Below are 16967 nucleotides of genomic sequence, written 5' to 3' on the forward strand. Positions count from 1 at the left end.
GGCGGGAGCGTAAATACCAGAAGACCTGAACATAGGGGACCTCGGACCATTTGCCCGTCCTGTGGCAGTAATTATCTAGATCACGGAGGATGTTAAAATCGAAAGTCCCTTCAGGAGGCCATTTGGATTGACTGTCTAGAGGATATTGTGGCCAGGCCACAGTGGAATAGAAAATAAGCCGTCGGCGACGGAGATCTTGGGAGAAACCGAGGGCTGTAAAATTAGCTAGGAGACACCCCAGGGGCATCTTAGAATCTGGTTTTGATTGTGAGGTTCCCATGACCCCCAGTCTGTCCCTGAGTGAATGGAGAGGGAGAGAGGCGTCCCTGGTCCCAGTCTCCAATTCACGGCAGGTCGGAGGGTGGTCAGGCTATTGGGACGTCTCCACAATCACCCGAGGCCCGGCGGGTCGGAGAGCAGTCAGGGGATTAGGACGTTTCCACAGTTGCCCGAGGCCCAGAGGACAGAGGAGTCCCTGACGTGGCCGCGATTAGGGACAGGGAGTCCGGTGGGTAGGGACTCTGGGGTTCGGAGGGAACAAGGGAGGGGGACTTACCCGTTTTCTGTCGGATCGGGTGGATGAGTAGAGGTTCCCTGGTTGTCTCCTGGGGGAGGGGAGGAGCGGCCCTCGCGGTAACCCGCGGGGCTTGGTACCCCTCCCGGGTTTCGGCACCAAACGTAAGGTCGGATCTTAACAAACGGCATCGCGAAACAGAGGAAAGTTTCAAGTGAGCTTTATTAGGGGGCGCTCCCGGGCGAGGTTCTCTGGTCCGAGAGAAAGGGGCCAGAGAAGTCGCACCCGGGCGAGGGTTGGGCAAGATTTTATAGGGCAAGAAGGGAAAGGGGTGTGGTGAATCTGGGAGGGCGCAGGGTATTATTCCTTATTTAGTGGTCTCTTCGGGTATCGTGGCAATATCTAGTGCCGTTGGTCCTGCCCCTCGAACGGCGGGAAGGCTGGGCCGGGTGGAAAGTCCCCAGGTCAGTTTCTGGAACTGGGTGGTCCGGAGAGTTTCGGTCTGATGCAACCTGTGAATCTGATTGCGTTCCCCTGCCTCGGGCCAGTTGGCCTTACACCAACCTCTTCCCGGCATTTGTGACTCAGGTTTCTGTCCTGCTGCATTGGTTAGCAGGACTCCCTTCCTGGGCACATGGCTGCTACAACCTGGTTTTCCTTCCGATGGGAGGTCCTCAGACAGGAGCGGCCCCTTTTATCTGGGGCACCTTCTCCCTCAAGAACAGGCAGACACCCCACGCCCCACTGGACGGATGGTCGGTCCTTGTGGAGCCCTGCACGCTTTGTGCCTCTGCACTTCTTCTGGAACAAAGGGTGGCACCTCCTCCCTCCTCTGGCCTCTGCCTCCCACATGGAGCCTGTCCCTGGCTCAGACCCAAGCACGATGGGAGCAGAGCGGCGGAGGAGGGAGGCCGTGGGAACCACTCTCCCAGCCCCGCTGGGGGTGTCGGGACGCTGCAGCTGCCGTGACAGCCAAGGGCAGGTGGCAGAGAGCAGGGACCAGTGTTTGCTGGCTTCTGGGGAGGCATCTATTGCCAGGGCTGCAAGACTCCTTAGAAATCTGGGCACTTCCAAGTTCACTGAGCAAGGCAAAGCGCTTGGCAACCCGGCAGGACTTTCCTCTCTTTGGTTGTCTCTTGGGGAGGGACAGGGAGCTTGGGAGCGCAGAGCTGGGAACTGAGGTAGCTCTGCCCACGTTCTTCGCATTACACCACGCGGCCGGCTGGACCGAGGGGCCTCTCATAGGATGACAGCAGGCCTGGACTCCGGGGAGGCAGCCAGCGACTCAGGAAGGGCGGCACAGGTGCCCGCAGGCAGCAGCGGCAACAGCTCCTACCGTGTGCATTCCAGCACTTTCTCAGAGGATCAGACCCAGTAAATCGCTGTGGAGCTACATGCAAATGGGATTCTTCTTTCTGAATTAGTTTTTTGGCAGCTCCCTTGTTTGCGGGTGGGATGAGGTGAAAAAAGTTGGCCAAGAAAGGCAAACTGACGTTCATCTTTTTTACGTAGTAGAATCTATAGCAAGGACGTTTCTTACCATGCTGATTTGACTGGAAATGGTTCTGACTCTTGGTGCCCCCGGGTTAGGGTCCAGCTCCAGGGGACTTGAGTTCCCCGGGAGCTGCTTTGTGCTCCGGGGCTGTCCTCCTGAGTCCTGTTCCTGAAGGTACAGAAATAAGGTTTCACTGGGGAGAAGGGTCCCTTAGAGCTGGGTAGGGGGTGCCCCTTCACCAGGAACCCAGAGTATCCTGGAAGCCTTCACTTCAGGAAGCCCACAGGGACAGGAATACAACACAGTCACCATCGAGACTTAAAGGGCATTTATTATTTTTTTTGAAAGGGTGGAGGGGAACTTTACAAGGGTCAGAAGCCGCTAACCAGAAAGGAAGATAAATAAAATACAAAGCCAGTATGTTGTGGCAGAATTCCAGAAAACACACTGAAAAAATCTTTACAGTTTAAAACTGCTTCACTTTATACATAATTACAAATTAATATACAGCATCTGTAACGTTCATTTAGCATTTGAGGACAACAGACGAGAGCAGAGATATAAGGTGCATGGTAATCACCCTCCTGCATGTCCTGGTGTCCCCAGCACACCCGGCGGGGCAACACGCCAGAAACCTCAGGCTAAACCGCGACCGTGGGCCAGCTGACCAGGCAAGCCCCTGTCAGTGCTCTGGAGCTGCCCATCCTGGCAGGTGGTCACAAAAGGCAGAGGCATTCAAGCAGGGTGAACACTGGGGTGAGCAGAGACTGGGCTCAGCCTGGGTGCCTGGAGCAGGCTGTCACCGTCTGCGGCAGGAGACTTTAGCCAGCTGGGTCTGCCTGTCTTTAAACCTTAGCAAGATGGAGAACTCACTCAAGGCCTGTCGAGCTTTTGACAAATTAAATCCGATTGATACATGGAAAGAAGCCTTTGTTTTTTTCCCTCTTACGGCAGCACTAAAAGACTTTTCACTTTAAAACCTGGCCAGCAGGCAGTAGATCCCAAAGCTCCGGTTAACTAGGAATGTTACGCTACATGGAAAGAAAAAGAAAATGAAGAACCGAACCAAAACAATCTCTTTGCCCCTTTCCTTGTCTCCGAGGGTCAATCGGAGAAACAGCACCAGGTGGGGCTGTGACCCCAGGACCACAGGTGTGTGTGCCACACTGTCCCGCTGCAGGAAGGCAAGGCACACATCCCTCAACCACTGCCACCGTGGAATTGGAAGGGTTCTTTCTGGGCTTCCACATTCCAAGTGTGTCCACACCCCTTGGCAGTGTCTGGGGTCCCCTCCAAGCCACCCTCTTCATGGCTGCTGAAGCCCACTCACCAGGACCGTCTCTCTCAACGCACTCCCACCCCAGTCCCTGGGCTTAGCTGTCCTCTGGGCACAACTGGCCCCCCCAACAACGCTGTATCAACAACTGCCGCTCCAAGGCCGATACCAAATCCTTGGGGAGAAAGAACCGGCTATGGAAAAAGAACTTTGTGACCAATGGATGAAATATAAAGTACTTCTGTGAACGGTACCTTCGGGATGGAGTTCTGGCCCCTAAGGTTATGGTGCTACCTTTTATTTAAGGCGGGGCCTAGTTATAAACCCTACACACTAACACCCACTCTCCAAATAAAGGTACAACAAAGCCCAAGGATCTTAAAAATGTGTGCTCACTACTGCTAATACTAGGGTCTTGGGAAGATAACAAATAAGGGAGAATATTAGCAAAGGAACAACTTTTAGTGGTATTACCCTGAGACATGAGAGGAAAAAAGGTAAGATTCGTACCTTTCCAAAAAAAAAAGTCTTGATAAGGATTTCTTCCCCACAGACAGCTCTCATGGGGGCTGAGGATGGAATGTTGGCAAAGGCTGAATTATGGCAATCTGCCTGTTTTTAACCCTCTTCATACTGTTAGCATAGTTGATGGTCCCGAAAGTGAAGCTGACTGTAGAGAGCGTTTAAAGTGCATATGCCACCCGACTGGGATGACGACCACTGAGATGATGGAAGTTTTGAGAGAAGATGCAGCCTCCTTCCAGGCAACTCACGAGATTCTGGAACTCTGGATGGTGTTTCCATCTGTCCCCCAAAACCTAAACACAAGGAAGGCCAGGCATCTGATTTCTGAAGCTAGAGAAGCACGGCCCCTAGCGTGGGGACACTGTGGAGAATTGAGTCTGAGCTGTCCCAGGAGACAGCCCCTTCTCACATGAAGGACACCTCAGTAACCAGGACAGGCCTCAAGGTCAGAGGAGACCTCAAGGCCATCAGCAAAAGCAGGAGCAGCAACAATCCCAGGTGGTTGGTTCCCCAAGCGCAACAACAAAATCCCCGAGTTCCTTATCAAAGGGGGAGAGAGGACGAAGGCATGGAAAAGCACGGGTCCAGGTAAATGGTTCTCTCTCTGCACCGCACACTGTTCTGGGGGAGATGTCTTCTGATTCTGATTCTAAACTTGTCCAACCACAAGCTGACCAAAGTATTTTAAGTTAGTGGGGTGCAAGTGAAGGGGAAATCACCACTTTAAAAAACTACCACCGAATAATCAAGGCAACCGAAACTTCACAACTAGTTGGGAGTAAAAGACCGTTTAAAGTTGAAAGCCACCTGTGCAGCTATATACAGAAACTCAGCGTCCAGGGTGCTTTTTGTGAAGAGCCTGTGTTAAGGCAAATCCCATCAGCACTGAGCCCTAGTTTCAAGCCCAGAGACAGGGAGGCCCGGCCTACACGGACAGAGGAAGGAGGATGCAGGTCCTCATTCACCAGCCCCACCCCTCTTCAGCAGAGCTTCTCTCTGTGGGACGGGGACCCACAGAGGTGAACCTGAGCCAGTGACAGGGAGAGACGGCTGAGCTCCCTGTGGATCTGAGAAAGGCATGACAGGCTGGCTGTACTCAAGCTGAGCTGTACGGACTGGCGGCAGGAATCAACCTAACCGTTTGCTGTTTAGGGTCTCTGTCGGGGGGCGAGGTGGGGTAGTACATTAAGGTTCAATAGAAAATCAGCTGGTTCTGCTCAAGGTGTGTTTCTGAAGGGTAAGAAATCTCCATGACAAAACTAGGCAAATGTAGCCCATGGGTGGCAAGTTTCTTAACTCTCAAGCAAGGAAGAAGACATCCCTTGATCAAAGTATGAGGTGAGGGTGGGAGGAGGGAAGGAAATGGACCCCTCCCCCAACCTTAATTTTCCTTTGGGCCTTCGAGGCACTTTGACAGACACGGGGGAGTAAGGAAGCAGCACCGGCTGCTTGACTGGACAGTTGAAACCGTTGGGCTGTTGTGTTCACCCTTAAAACACACACACATACACACATGCACACAACACACAAATAAATAAAACAAATCTAAGCTAAAAATTTTAAACCAGACCTCTTTCAAATAAACTGAAAGATAAATATCTCCATCTGCAAGGCCAGCTTGCAATTCATCAACAAGCACCAAGTTACAGATTTTTTTGTTTTTAAAAAGTGTTCAAAGACCCATGCTCCTGAGGGGCAAAAGGCAGGAATCAAAGACCACATTTAAAGCACAGAATTTTCCAGGGTTTCCCCTCCTGGGGGGTTAACAAGTGTGGCAGGTGCAGGGGCCTCAGGGAGAAACATCCTGCACCTCCCCGCTGGTGACAAGCCTCAAGGAATACAGATCAAAACACAGTGGGACAAGAAAAAGAGAGAAGGAAAAGAACAAACAGGCAGCATCTGTGGATTCTTCAAGGGGTAGAGTACAATAACCAACAGGCCTTTCGTTTTTAAAACTTTTCAAAGAAATCAAATTTTGCCAGGCCTCCTGATAGAACTTTCCAAGACATACCTTCTGGCCAGCTCTTCTCTCGGTCTGTACTGGTGGGAACCACTTCATATGGGCCTAACACACCCATCTGAACCTGCTTTTCGGCCAGCTGCCTAGTACAGGGTGGGCACCCCCTGGCAGGAGAAGCAGGCGGTCTCTGCACGGGTGGAGTGCGGATGGGGCCACCCTCTCCCACGGCGACTGCTAGGCAGGAGCAGCTTCCCTGGGGAGGCACCTCGAGGTCTCAGGAATACTGCCAGGAGGCCATGGCCACTGCTGAATGGCCAGTGACAACCAAAAAGTGTCACGCCACAGGGGTGATGGTGAGGAGGCCTCTCTACTTCGTCTGTGCCCAGAACATGTGGGCACACATCTTGGAAAGCCAATATATGATTTCTTTTAGACTTGATAAAATTAGATACATTTTTTCTTTTTAAAGTGACTGAAACACCAAAATCAAGGTGTTTCAAGATCATCTGCTTTTTAAAGACATCAAGCCTTCTCTCACTGGTTCTCACAAATGTTTGCCGTCCCTTCTGAAGTGAAATGAGAAATACACGCGAAAAGGGGTGAGGCGTGCATGGGGTGAGTTTACTGGGAGACGGCCTGGGAGGGCTAGTGGGTGAGGCTCTGAGTGCGCGCTCCCTGAGCAGTGGCGGGCAGTGCTCCTCGTGAGGGGCTTGAGCTGAGCCCAGCAGGCATCTGGTATAGGCCGTGCACAGTTCTGGTGCACTCCACGTGTATGTGCAGATGGGCTACTGTACGTGTTCAGATGATGTCCAAACTATCTGTTGTTTGATTTTTGGTTCTGTTCCCCAAAATAAAAGGCATAAGAGTCTCAGACAGCATTTGGAAACATTCTTTCAGCCTCTAGGAATTCCTGACATGTCCAAAACCATCGCCTGGACTTCTGGGGCCACTACTCTTGGTGTAACATCCACCATCCAGCAGGGCTGGCCCCAACCCGAGAGGCGCTGGGTTGCCAATCCTGAGCCTCCTTCCCCACCCTGACCCCCAAGACCAGTTGTTCCTCTGGTCCAGGACCTGGGCAGTGCGGGAGGGCTGGGCGCCGCAGGACACAGGCATCAGTGTAGGAGAGTGCGCGAACAGGACAGTAGGGGTTGGGGCTGTAACCGTGGTGGGACAGGAGCGGCTGCCTCGGAGAGGAACGGGGTCAGCAGAAGATCTCCTCCCCCTCTGCAGGTACTTCAGATGCAGGGCCATCTGGAAAAAAGGAAACCAAGGCAGAAAAAGAAATTCAGAAAAACTGCTCTTTTCACTGGTAAATTCTGTTCTTTCCTCCCCAAACACAAGTCTTCTGGGATGCAAACAGATGCCGGGCTGGTGGGCAATGACATCCGCCAGCTGGGCCTCCAGGTGACGTAGTGCACGAGGTCGTCAGTGATGTCTTCCGTGTCTACAGCTCCTTAAACTTTACAGAAACACTAGGCTTGCTGTTTATAAACAGGCCTGGAAATAGGGATTTCTCTTCAACCTCCCACACAGAAGGGAGAGAGCAATCCTAATGAGAAGGACTCAGACCTAGTGCAGTGTGATTTGATAGTACGCCCTGTGGCGGCAGGCAGGTCATTAATCCCGAGCTTCAGCTTCCCAGTGTGTCTGGGGGTCAGCAACACCTCTCTCACAGTCACCTGCAGGATTAAAGCAGCCCTCAGAAAATGCTCACCAAGCACCTGTTGTTAGTATTACTGGACCAGGCCTAGAAAGGCAGGGAGGACTGCAGCTGCTTCACTGAGGTTAGTTTCAGCTCCTCAGCTGGACAGTAAGTGTGAGAAATGAGCCCGCACTCTCTACTTCGTGCACGTGCCACACAGGGTGGGTTCTTAAATGTTCCTTGAATCTGTGTTCTTAGTGTAAGTTCCGACAGTCCTTTGCGGGCAGAGCAAGTGGGTTTGGTGAGATGTGTATGGTTCAGCTTTTACACACCTGAATGGCAGCCACCTCTTTTTAACCACTCCCATGCTGCTAAAGCCACCCACTCTTCAGAATCCAGGGACTACACGGCCAGAGGGAGACCTGGTGTGTGTAACTCACCACCGGGCTGCGAGCGGCTTCCTTTGTTCTTCTTCTTTTTCTCCTTCTTTTCCTTTGGCTTAGCTAACCCAAACAGGCGGGTGGACGTGGACACTGGGGTCTGGCTCTGACCCTCTGGTACTCTGTTTGTCTGGCTGGTGGAACCCAGTATGTGAAAAGGCCCCTTTTCTTTGTGTGTCCGAGAGATGCTGTTCCTTTTTGGGGACACTGAGAGTTCTGAGTCCAATGACCCTGATTTGGCTACAGAAGGTGCTGGTGGCAAGAGGGTCTCCTCAGGATTCGGAAGGAAGGATGGGATCCTCAGCAGCTTGGTGTGTTGATGTGAAACCTGCACATGGTCAAGAGAAGGGGTCTGACTTGGAGGCCGGCAGCATCCCCAGTGCCTACTTAGTGAACACCACCTGAGGTCACCGGCTGTGTCAGTAGGTCAGCCCCGTGTGCACCCACTGCCTTGGACTCCAGAGAAATGGTAAAAAGATTCTCATCTTCTCAGTTCCATTTCCTCCCTCCCTCAGGTAGTATCTATGAAAGTGCTAAAAATATCACCTGATACCATTACTATTTTTATTATCAGCAACATAAAGAATTAACTTGGAAGAGGCAGCTTAGAACTCCCATTCCCTGAAGAAGCAGGAAGAGCTGCTTATCCAACGACTGATTTACACGGGGGTGTAGATAATTATTTCAGGGCTAAGAGATTCTAAAGTTCTGTTCAGGTTAGAGGGCAGGTGGACACGTGCTTATACCAAGATCCTAGCCAAAGGTTAAACCAAAGATAAAGAGAGATAATCAGTCTAATCTGTGCTCCCGCTGGGCCTTGCAGCCTTCCCTGTGGAAGCCACCCTTATGTCACGAAAAGCACACAGAGCCACTGGCTACTCCCCCCACAGACGTGAAAAACTCTGCAGGAAGCTAAACTGCTCCCTCTGGAAGACGTCAGTTTCCTTTTCTTTCATGATCCAAGGTCAATCGATCAAACAAATGGCAACCTGAGTATCAGCAGACAGGAGGATCTGTGTGCACCCAAGCTTCCCACCTGCCCCAGGTGCCCCGTTCCAGAATAACCGTAGACCACCACTGAAATAAACTCGGGGGTCAGCGTGCTTCCCACATATGTGATGCCTTCCCATATAAGTAGCAGCTGCAGGAAAAGAAAGGTTTCATCCACAGTAGCAAGACAAATTAGGAATTAAGCAGAGCCCAGATGTCTGAGCATCCCCGAGCAGGAATATCCTCTCTCCGTAAGAGGGGCTGCCTTCCATCATTTGCCGGGATGGGCTCCTCCCTGTAGCTGACGCCCACTGACCCCACCACGTGGGTTCTTTCAGGAACTCAGGCACTGTACTCCGGGGGGACCTGTGTTTTCGGTGTGTTGTCCCCATCCAGCTACAAGTTCCTTTAGCTGGGGACCATTCTGATTTCTTCTGTGGCACAGGGCAGAAGGGTTGCTCCCCAAATCCTGGACGGCTGACTGCCATCTTCAGAGATGCTGAGGTTACTCCAGCCTAAGCCACTGAGGGCTGAGGGAAGTGCCAGGCATCCATTAACTCCCCTGGCCAAACCCCAACCCATCATGCTGAGAGATGCAAAAAGGAGAAAAAGACTCACTTCCTCACCTGCCCCCTGGTGGTGCATAAACAGATCTGTAGAAGCAGCCTTTATATTACCTGCCTACTTTCCTCCGCTGCTCAGAGGGTTCTTGGTTATGCGGGTCGTGACCCGGCCCCCCAGCGCCCCGTACCTGTCCGACGTCACAGTCGGCGGGCCTCTGGCTGAACCAGTCGGCCTCCCGCTTCAGCTGCTCCTGCTCACGCTCAAGCTGCCTCTGGGCGGCGCGCAGGCGCTCCAAGTCACTCTGGTAGGCGACCTTCCTCTGCTGCAGCTCGTCGTGCTCGCGCTCCAGGTCCTGGCGGCCACGCCGGAGCTGGTCCTCGCGCTGTGCCAGCCGCGCCTCGCGCTCCTGCAGCGCCCTCTCGCGGGCCTCCCACTCGCGCTCGCGCCGCCGCTTCTCCTCCAGGTGCTGCGCCTGCTGCCGCTGCAGGTTGGCCAGGTCCTGGCGCTGCTTCTCCAGGCTGCGCTGCTTCTCCTGCTCGATGAGGGAGCTGGGCCGCGACGCCGTCCGCGTGAGCGCCCGCTCGGTCAGCAGCAGCTTCTGGTCCTCGATGTAGCTGTCCTGCTGCAGCACCACCCCCTGCGGGGGAGACGCATGAGAGGGGATGATGCGCCTCCGCCCGGAGGACGAGGATGCCACCCCAGACTGCGGCCCTCCCCTGGTTTCTAAGCTGCTCTGGGAAAATGTTCCAGCGTAACCCTTGGCGGGAACCAAGTCTCAATGTCAGTGGTGTGGGGGACTCGGTTTTGCAGTCAGCGGCTTTGTCTGGGGTGGGAGTGTGTGTTTTGGAGGTGGGAGGAGGTAGGAACTGGACTGGTTAGAAATTGAGTATATTCCCAGAAAGCTGTGTGGGGAGGGTCACCCTACCCAAATACCACACAGAGACATGGAATATGGAAACTTACAATCCTACCAAAGGCCTTCCAGACTGAAACCATCTCCTCTGTGCATGTCAGCACCTCATGTGCTCTGGGGCATGGCTGTCAAGGGTACCTGCAGTCCACCATGTGCTCGTCAAGTCCAGTCTTAGCGGGTCGATGATACTCTAACCACTGCATTCTGGAACCTTTCTCATCATGAGAGCCAGTCTTCTCTAGTCTGAGGGCCCCATTTACCCATAAGAAACCTATAGACCTCAAAGATCCAGGCCAACAATACCCTGGTCACTGATTCTCTCGAAACAAGGAAGTGAAGGGATAAAGGAGAAGGGCACATACCTGCAAAGTGCTGAGGAGCTCATGGAGATGGACGACACTCTGGACGACCTGCTGCAAAAGGAATCAAAGGACCATCACCTCAGACTCTGAGGCTCAGACCCCAGCACGCTGCGTGTCATCCGACAAGAACCCAACCTACCACACAGCAAGGGGCTTGCATTTGAACAAAGTACTTTCAGACTGAAAGCACCACAGAGAATAAGCCGGTACAAGTAGCCAAGAAAAACAAAATCAGACGAAGTAACTGTGTATGTAGGAGGGAAGTCAGCACACAGTGAAAGGTATTACAAAGCTCCAATTATTTAAAATGACAGGCACAAAAATGGCACACACACCAATGTAACAAAACAGAAAGCCCAGAAGCAAACCGCAGCATTAGTATATGATACAAAGAGCATTTCTAGTCAATGGAGAAGGAAAGAATATTCAGTGAATTGTTCTGAAAAAAAACTGGCTAAATCTTTGGAAAAAATTAAGTTGGGATCCACAGAAAAAAACATTCAAATGGATTGAAATGTTAAGTGTAGAAAAGAACTGTAAAAGAGCTGTAAGAAAATGTGAGAATGTTTTCTGATCTTGAAACAGGGAAGGCTTTTCAGAGACAGAAACAATGGAAGAAACCACACACACACACACACACAATTTCAACTTTTATTATGTAAAAATGTATAATAAAAAGGCAAAGGAAACAGTGAACAGAGCAAGGCAAAAAAAAACCCTTTAATTTAAAAAAGGCTCTCGTAGATCAATAAAATAATGAATATTCTAATAGAAAAACAGGCACAGAACATAAACCAGCAATTTACAAAAGAAATACATATGGCCAATTACATAACACATTAAAAATGATTCAACCGGGCCTCCCTGGTGGCGCAGTGGTTGAGAGTCCGCCTGCCGATGCAGGGGATACGGGTTCGTGCCCCAGTCTGGGAGGATCCCATATGCCGCGGAGCGGCTGGGCCCGTGAGCCATGGCCGCTGGGCCTGCGCGTCCGGAGCCTGTGCTCCGCAACGGGAGAGGCCACAACAGTGAGAGGCCCGCATACCGCAAAAAGAAAAAAAAAAAAAAAAAGATTCAACCTTATTTGAAATCAGAAGAATGCAAAAATAACCGCTTGAACTTATCAACAAAATGTCAATTAAAAAATAATTCCCAGTGTTGGTGAAAGTATGATGAGAATGGATACTCTTGTACTGACAGGGATGAATGCTGTATAACCTTTCTAGAGAGCGGATGACATGCTGAGGAAATAATCAGCGCCGTGCAAAAAAAAGTATGAGGATGCTCTTGGCTGCATCATTTAAAAAGCAAAAAAGTTGAGAAAGAACCACTGGAAAGATTAAATAAATATGGCACATAACATAATAATATGCAGCTGTTAATTAGCATGTTTTTTTTGTTGTTGTTGTTTGTTTCTTTTTTTGCGGTATGCAGGCCTCTCACTGTTGTGGCCTCTCCCGTTGCGGAGCGCAGGCTCAGCGGCCATGGCTCACGGGCCTAGCCGCTCCGCGGCATGTGGGATCTTCCCGGACCGGGGCACGAAGCCATGTGTCCCGTGCATTGGCAGGCAGATTCTCAACCACTGCGCCACCAGGGAAGCCCAATTAGCATGTTTTGTACAAATACGCCCTGGGGAAACACTTCTGGTGTGTTAAGAGAAAAAAAGCAGGATATGAAGCTCCAGGGAGTAGTGAAACAAATTGTATAAAACTATGTTTATGCAATTCACACTCACACATAAAATACATGTCCTGTATAAGAAAAGGCTGGAAATATGAACACCAAACGTTTAATAGTAGCTATTTCTCAGTGGTACTATGTTTACTTATTTTTTTTCTTTTTTACATTATTGGATGTTTTCCAAATCTTCTACCACAAACATGTATTCCTTTTATAATATTTAAAACACAAAAACTTAATTATCAGGCTTAGCTCTTCTGAGAATACGATTTGCCCCTCATTTCACTTTATTCTTAATTAACAGCGAGAGGGAGAAGTCACAGCAGACCAGCTGACTCTGGCTGAGCATCTGTAGTGTGTCATCCATGCTGGAATGCCTGAAAACCACTGGTCTTGTACTGTCTCTTATCTGACTCTTCTCGCTAAATATGAGGGGAAAGTTGCCAGGTGAAAAAATCAACTAAGGGCTACTTTTTAAGCAGCACCAGAGCACAGCAGCCTGTGTGGGAGCAGGTTTATTTCATTCAAGGATGGACACGCTGAAGGGGGTTACGATGTCAGCGTGTAGACTAACATGCCAACAAACAGAAGACAACAAACACCCTTCTGTGTTTTAGGGAAAAAAGGAAAGATTTCCTTAACCTGAAATTTCAAAAGAAAGCTCCTCAGGGATTTAAGGTATTCTATTAAAAGCAGGAAGAAACACAGAGAACACCCTGAGAGGTACACCCTAGCACCCCACTGTCCTGTGTCCAATTCCAGCCTGCTGACACAGTCACACGCTTGGAGTCAACTAGGTTTGGAGACAGTAGTAACCTCGAGGAGGATTTCCTAAGAGGGACCCAAGGAGATGGGGAAACAGTGGAAGGCGTGGGTTATCCTGCAGCGTCAGCGGAGCTCAGCGGAAGGCAGGTGAAGGACTTGCATGGGGACCTGATCTCTCGCTAGGAGATGACAAGGCTACTTCTAGAGTGACACAGAGCGAAAAGCAGTGCTCGAAGAAGAAAACTCAAGCTGAGTTGCAGGATAAGAAATTATTATGCAAAACTTTACCCACAAGTTAATTTGCCACGTTCCAGACCGTGGCTTTTGGTGCCAGGCTTGTGTTACAGCAAAGGTGGCTACAAATTCTACTCAGTGTGCGTAGATAGAAAGAAATCACCATAGGAGCTTCATGGCCCACGTTTAGAGAAAGCAAGGGGCTTCTCAAGGACAGAGAAGCAGAGGCAGTACTCTGGCAAAAGGGCAAGATGAGGCCCTGGGGCCAGGGAAAGGAAACGCAACTGCACAGATCAGCCAGGAGCCCAGCTTGTTCATCATGGCAAAACAGAAATGAGTATTCCTAACCTAGCAATTATAACAAAATCATATTCTTTTAAATAGCTCATAATGTTCTTACCTCACTGTTTCTTTTAAGCATAAATACCAGGTTAGCATTTCCACCCTATAAAACAAACAAAAAAAGTGCATTTAAAAACAATGAAGACTCTGAGGCAAGAATGATATTCAGCGTGTGTCTGAGTTATGCTGTGACTTCCCCGTTTTCGTTCTTTACTACAGTAGCTTCTCACTGCAGGGCAGTGAAGATTTGAGGCTGAACTGTTACTGAAGCCTTGCAAAGAGTTCAGGTGGGTGTGTGCATTTAAACAAGCCTCTTAATAAAACTGGTCCAGCCACGGCCACGGCAGAGCTGTGCACGTAGACGTGGTGTCTGGAGACAGGCCCAACGGCCAAGAACGTGGGGCTGTGAATTGTACTGTTTGCTTAAAAACGTGCTTTCCTCTTAAGATAAAACAGGAAATCAAAACGGCAAATTGGGCATCCAAAACAAAATCAAAGTAGGCTAATTTCAAAGACTATGAATCTAGAGGAAGTGCCAGGGAGGACTTAGGGAGTGTATTTTAGAAAGAAATACCTTTTTCAGACCACTATCCGATTCTGTTCTCCTAAGATCTTGGCCATCATCTCCCTCTTCCTTCTCACCTCCTAAACAAACAAACAAGGTTTTTTTTTTTTTTTTTTTGCAGTTGTAAAACAGATTAGCCAAGGAAATACTATATACATAGCTTAGGGACAGAATATTTCTGAATCCTATTAATGCCAATGGCAGCTCAGTGATTGATTATTAATAATTTTACTGATGCAGAAGAACTAGAAGCAGAAAGGAAAAACAAGTGTTATTACCCCCCTTTGGCTATAGCTTAGCTGAGATCTCAGGAAAACCTCTTTTATTACTGAAAATGAACATGACATTCATAGCGGTTCCTGAGTGTTTTAGCAGCTAGATACTTACTAGGATCTCACTAAAACATTTACTGACTGACTGGGACAGAGGAGATGGAGCTACCAGAGTACAGATCATTTTTAGTTGTGATAGTTAAGGACTGCCCACAAAAACACATGAGTTCAAAACCACTGACCTTTTGAAGCATTCATCTGATGGCTGTCAAATCCTCCAAAGGTCTCTGCTCTCCGGGGCAAGGAAACGGGGCCTACCATGCCTTCTTGTTCAACAGGGCTGCTGACAGCCTGCCCAAGTGTGCCTCCCAGGCTTCCACTCACCAAACCCTGAAGGATCTCCACTGGAAGAAAGGAAACATGCAAAACTGACATCTCCTCTTTTAATGGGAAAAAGAAAATCTCATGGTAATACACTATATGTACAGGGAAGATGAACAGAAAATTCCGAAGTGACTATGTGACTTCCTTTCCTCAGAGAAAGCTCTCAGCTCAGGATACATGCGTTAGTTGGATTCTAATGGAAATGCAGAGATTAACTCTTCAGCCTTATTCACATGAGACCTAGGAGATTTAAAAGGGTACAGGAAGGCAAAGTAATTTACTGGAAGGAGCATGGCCCCTGGAGTCAGATCCAAAGCAGCTAAAAGGAATTCCCTAGGAAGTAAGGTGAGCCAATTTGAGAACTGCAGTTCAAACTGGCAGGCTTTTTGCCCCTCCCATAGGGAGGTCAAGGGGCTAGAGCAGTCTAAGCATCTGAATTCTCAAATCCAACCAGCTAGGGTTCTCTTCTAGAGCAGCAGTGTCCCACAGAAAGGAGAAAGTGCTGAAAGTAGAATAAAAATTGAGCAGGAGAGAAGCAACAGAGATAAAGGAAAAAGGAAGGTCCAGATGGAATAAGGGAGGAAACAGAGGCAGGAAATCTCCTAAGACAAGCCATTGTTATTTTCTAAAAACACTACATGAAAACAATAGAAGAGTCCGATGAAGCAAAAAAGCTATCTGAGCCTAAAAATGTAGGAAACGTATTTCACGCAGAAATGAGCAACAGAAAAACATCAAAGTCAGATCCCACACAAAGTTAAGAAAAGGCAGAGAGAGAGAAAGAACAAGGGGCATAACTTCCCTACATATAATAAAAGCACATCAGAAGGACATGTCCATAAAATAAGTGAGCTAATAAAATAAAATGACACAAGACATGAAAGAACCTAAGTCAGAATCAGAAAACACAGAAAGGAGGTGGCAAAACTCAAGTGGAAATGAAAGGAAAAAAGGTATCCCTTTAAGAAATGAAAACTGAACTAGAATATGAGAGCAAATAAACCCAAAAGAAAATGACTTAATAGATGGTGAAAGGATATTTAAACATTAAAAAGATGAAGCTATAAAAAGTACTATGGGAAAGCAAGAAGTATTGAAGACAGGCAAAGATGATCCAACATATGGATAGTGGGAGTTCTTGAAGAAGAAAATCAAAGCAAGGGTGTAGGAAAAATACGAAAAACTATAAGAATACATCTCTGAAATCTGAAAAATCTGAAACTATATGTCAAAATAGAACACTGTGAACCCTAGAACATCATTCCAGAATAACCAACACCAAGGCATATTCTAGTAAAACTACTCAGATTTAGGGGAAAAAAATCCTTTGGGCGTCTAGGCAAAGAGCACGCAACTTACATGGGGAAAATCAAAGTACGGCCAGACTCTGCCAGCAATGTTTTACGTCAGAAAAAAATAAATAACATATTCGAGAATTAAGATACTCAGAGGAAGAGAACATGAACCAAGGATTTTATATCCAGCAGAACAGATTTTCAAGTATAAAGGGCACAAATTATTACCTATATGCAAGGACTCAGTATATTATCCTCATGAACCTTTCCTGAGACATCTACTAAAGAATAAGCTTTAGACATCCAAAATGACTGGAGAGACACTGATAAAAACTGGTGGTGGTTCTTGCAGAATGAAGACTACAGGTTGGGTCTAAAAAGGGGAGAGTGCCGTATACAGTGGCTGTAAGCTGACAGTATAGGCAGAGTACAACTGGTAAATAAAAAAGGGGGGAGGGAATGGGGATAGCATAAGAGAGTCCTATTAGTACTGTTATTCTGATGTGTATGTTAGGGTAAATATAGGATATTTTATTTCTACGATGTATCCTTGAGAATGAGGATTCACAATGTGGAAGAAAAGAGATACAGATGTAATATAGAAGAGATTAAGCCCTGTAGTCCACAATTTGAATTAAATATGTATCAGTATGAATTCATTACCCCATCCCCTCACGCACACACACAAGTATATTTCCCCCAAAGCGACCCACTGAAAAGGCCCAACCTAGTAACAATGAAAACCC

The 16967-nt window shown here is 48.7% G+C and overlaps 2 protein-coding genes across 10 annotated transcripts in view; one reads left to right on the forward strand and one right to left on the reverse strand.

Annotated features, from left to right (window-relative positions):
* KLHL25 (kelch like family member 25) overlaps nucleotides 1–16967 on the forward strand; it is a 105229-nt gene that overhangs the window by 86315 nt on the left and 1947 nt on the right. The gene's annotated exons all lie outside the window — the stretch shown is intronic.
* Nucleotides 2337–16967, reverse strand: part of LOC132488556 (A-kinase anchor protein 13-like) — a 371872-nt gene continuing 357241 nt past the window's right edge. For 8 of the 9 annotated variants that reach the window (XM_060096873.1, XM_060096872.1, XM_060096871.1 and 5 more), the window contains 7 exons: nucleotides 14785–14946; nucleotides 14280–14350; nucleotides 13764–13808; nucleotides 10685–10735; nucleotides 9597–10046; nucleotides 7856–8183; nucleotides 2337–7024 (listed from right to left, as the gene is read on the reverse strand). In XM_060096873.1, coding sequence (XP_059952856.1) covers nucleotides 6975–7024; nucleotides 7856–8183; nucleotides 9597–10046; nucleotides 10685–10735; nucleotides 13764–13808; nucleotides 14280–14350; nucleotides 14785–14946 — 1157 coding nt within the window. In that variant the 3' untranslated portion in view covers nucleotides 2337–6974. The remainder of the gene's footprint in view (nucleotides 7025–7855; nucleotides 8184–9596; nucleotides 10047–10684; nucleotides 10736–13763; nucleotides 13809–14279; nucleotides 14351–14784; nucleotides 14947–16967) is intronic. The other variant, XM_060096868.1, reaches the window with a different exon arrangement.

Source organism: Mesoplodon densirostris, chromosome 4 (genome assembly GCF_025265405.1).
Source record: "Mesoplodon densirostris isolate mMesDen1 chromosome 4, mMesDen1 primary haplotype, whole genome shotgun sequence".
NCBI lineage: Eukaryota > Metazoa > Chordata > Mammalia > Artiodactyla > Ziphiidae > Mesoplodon > Mesoplodon densirostris.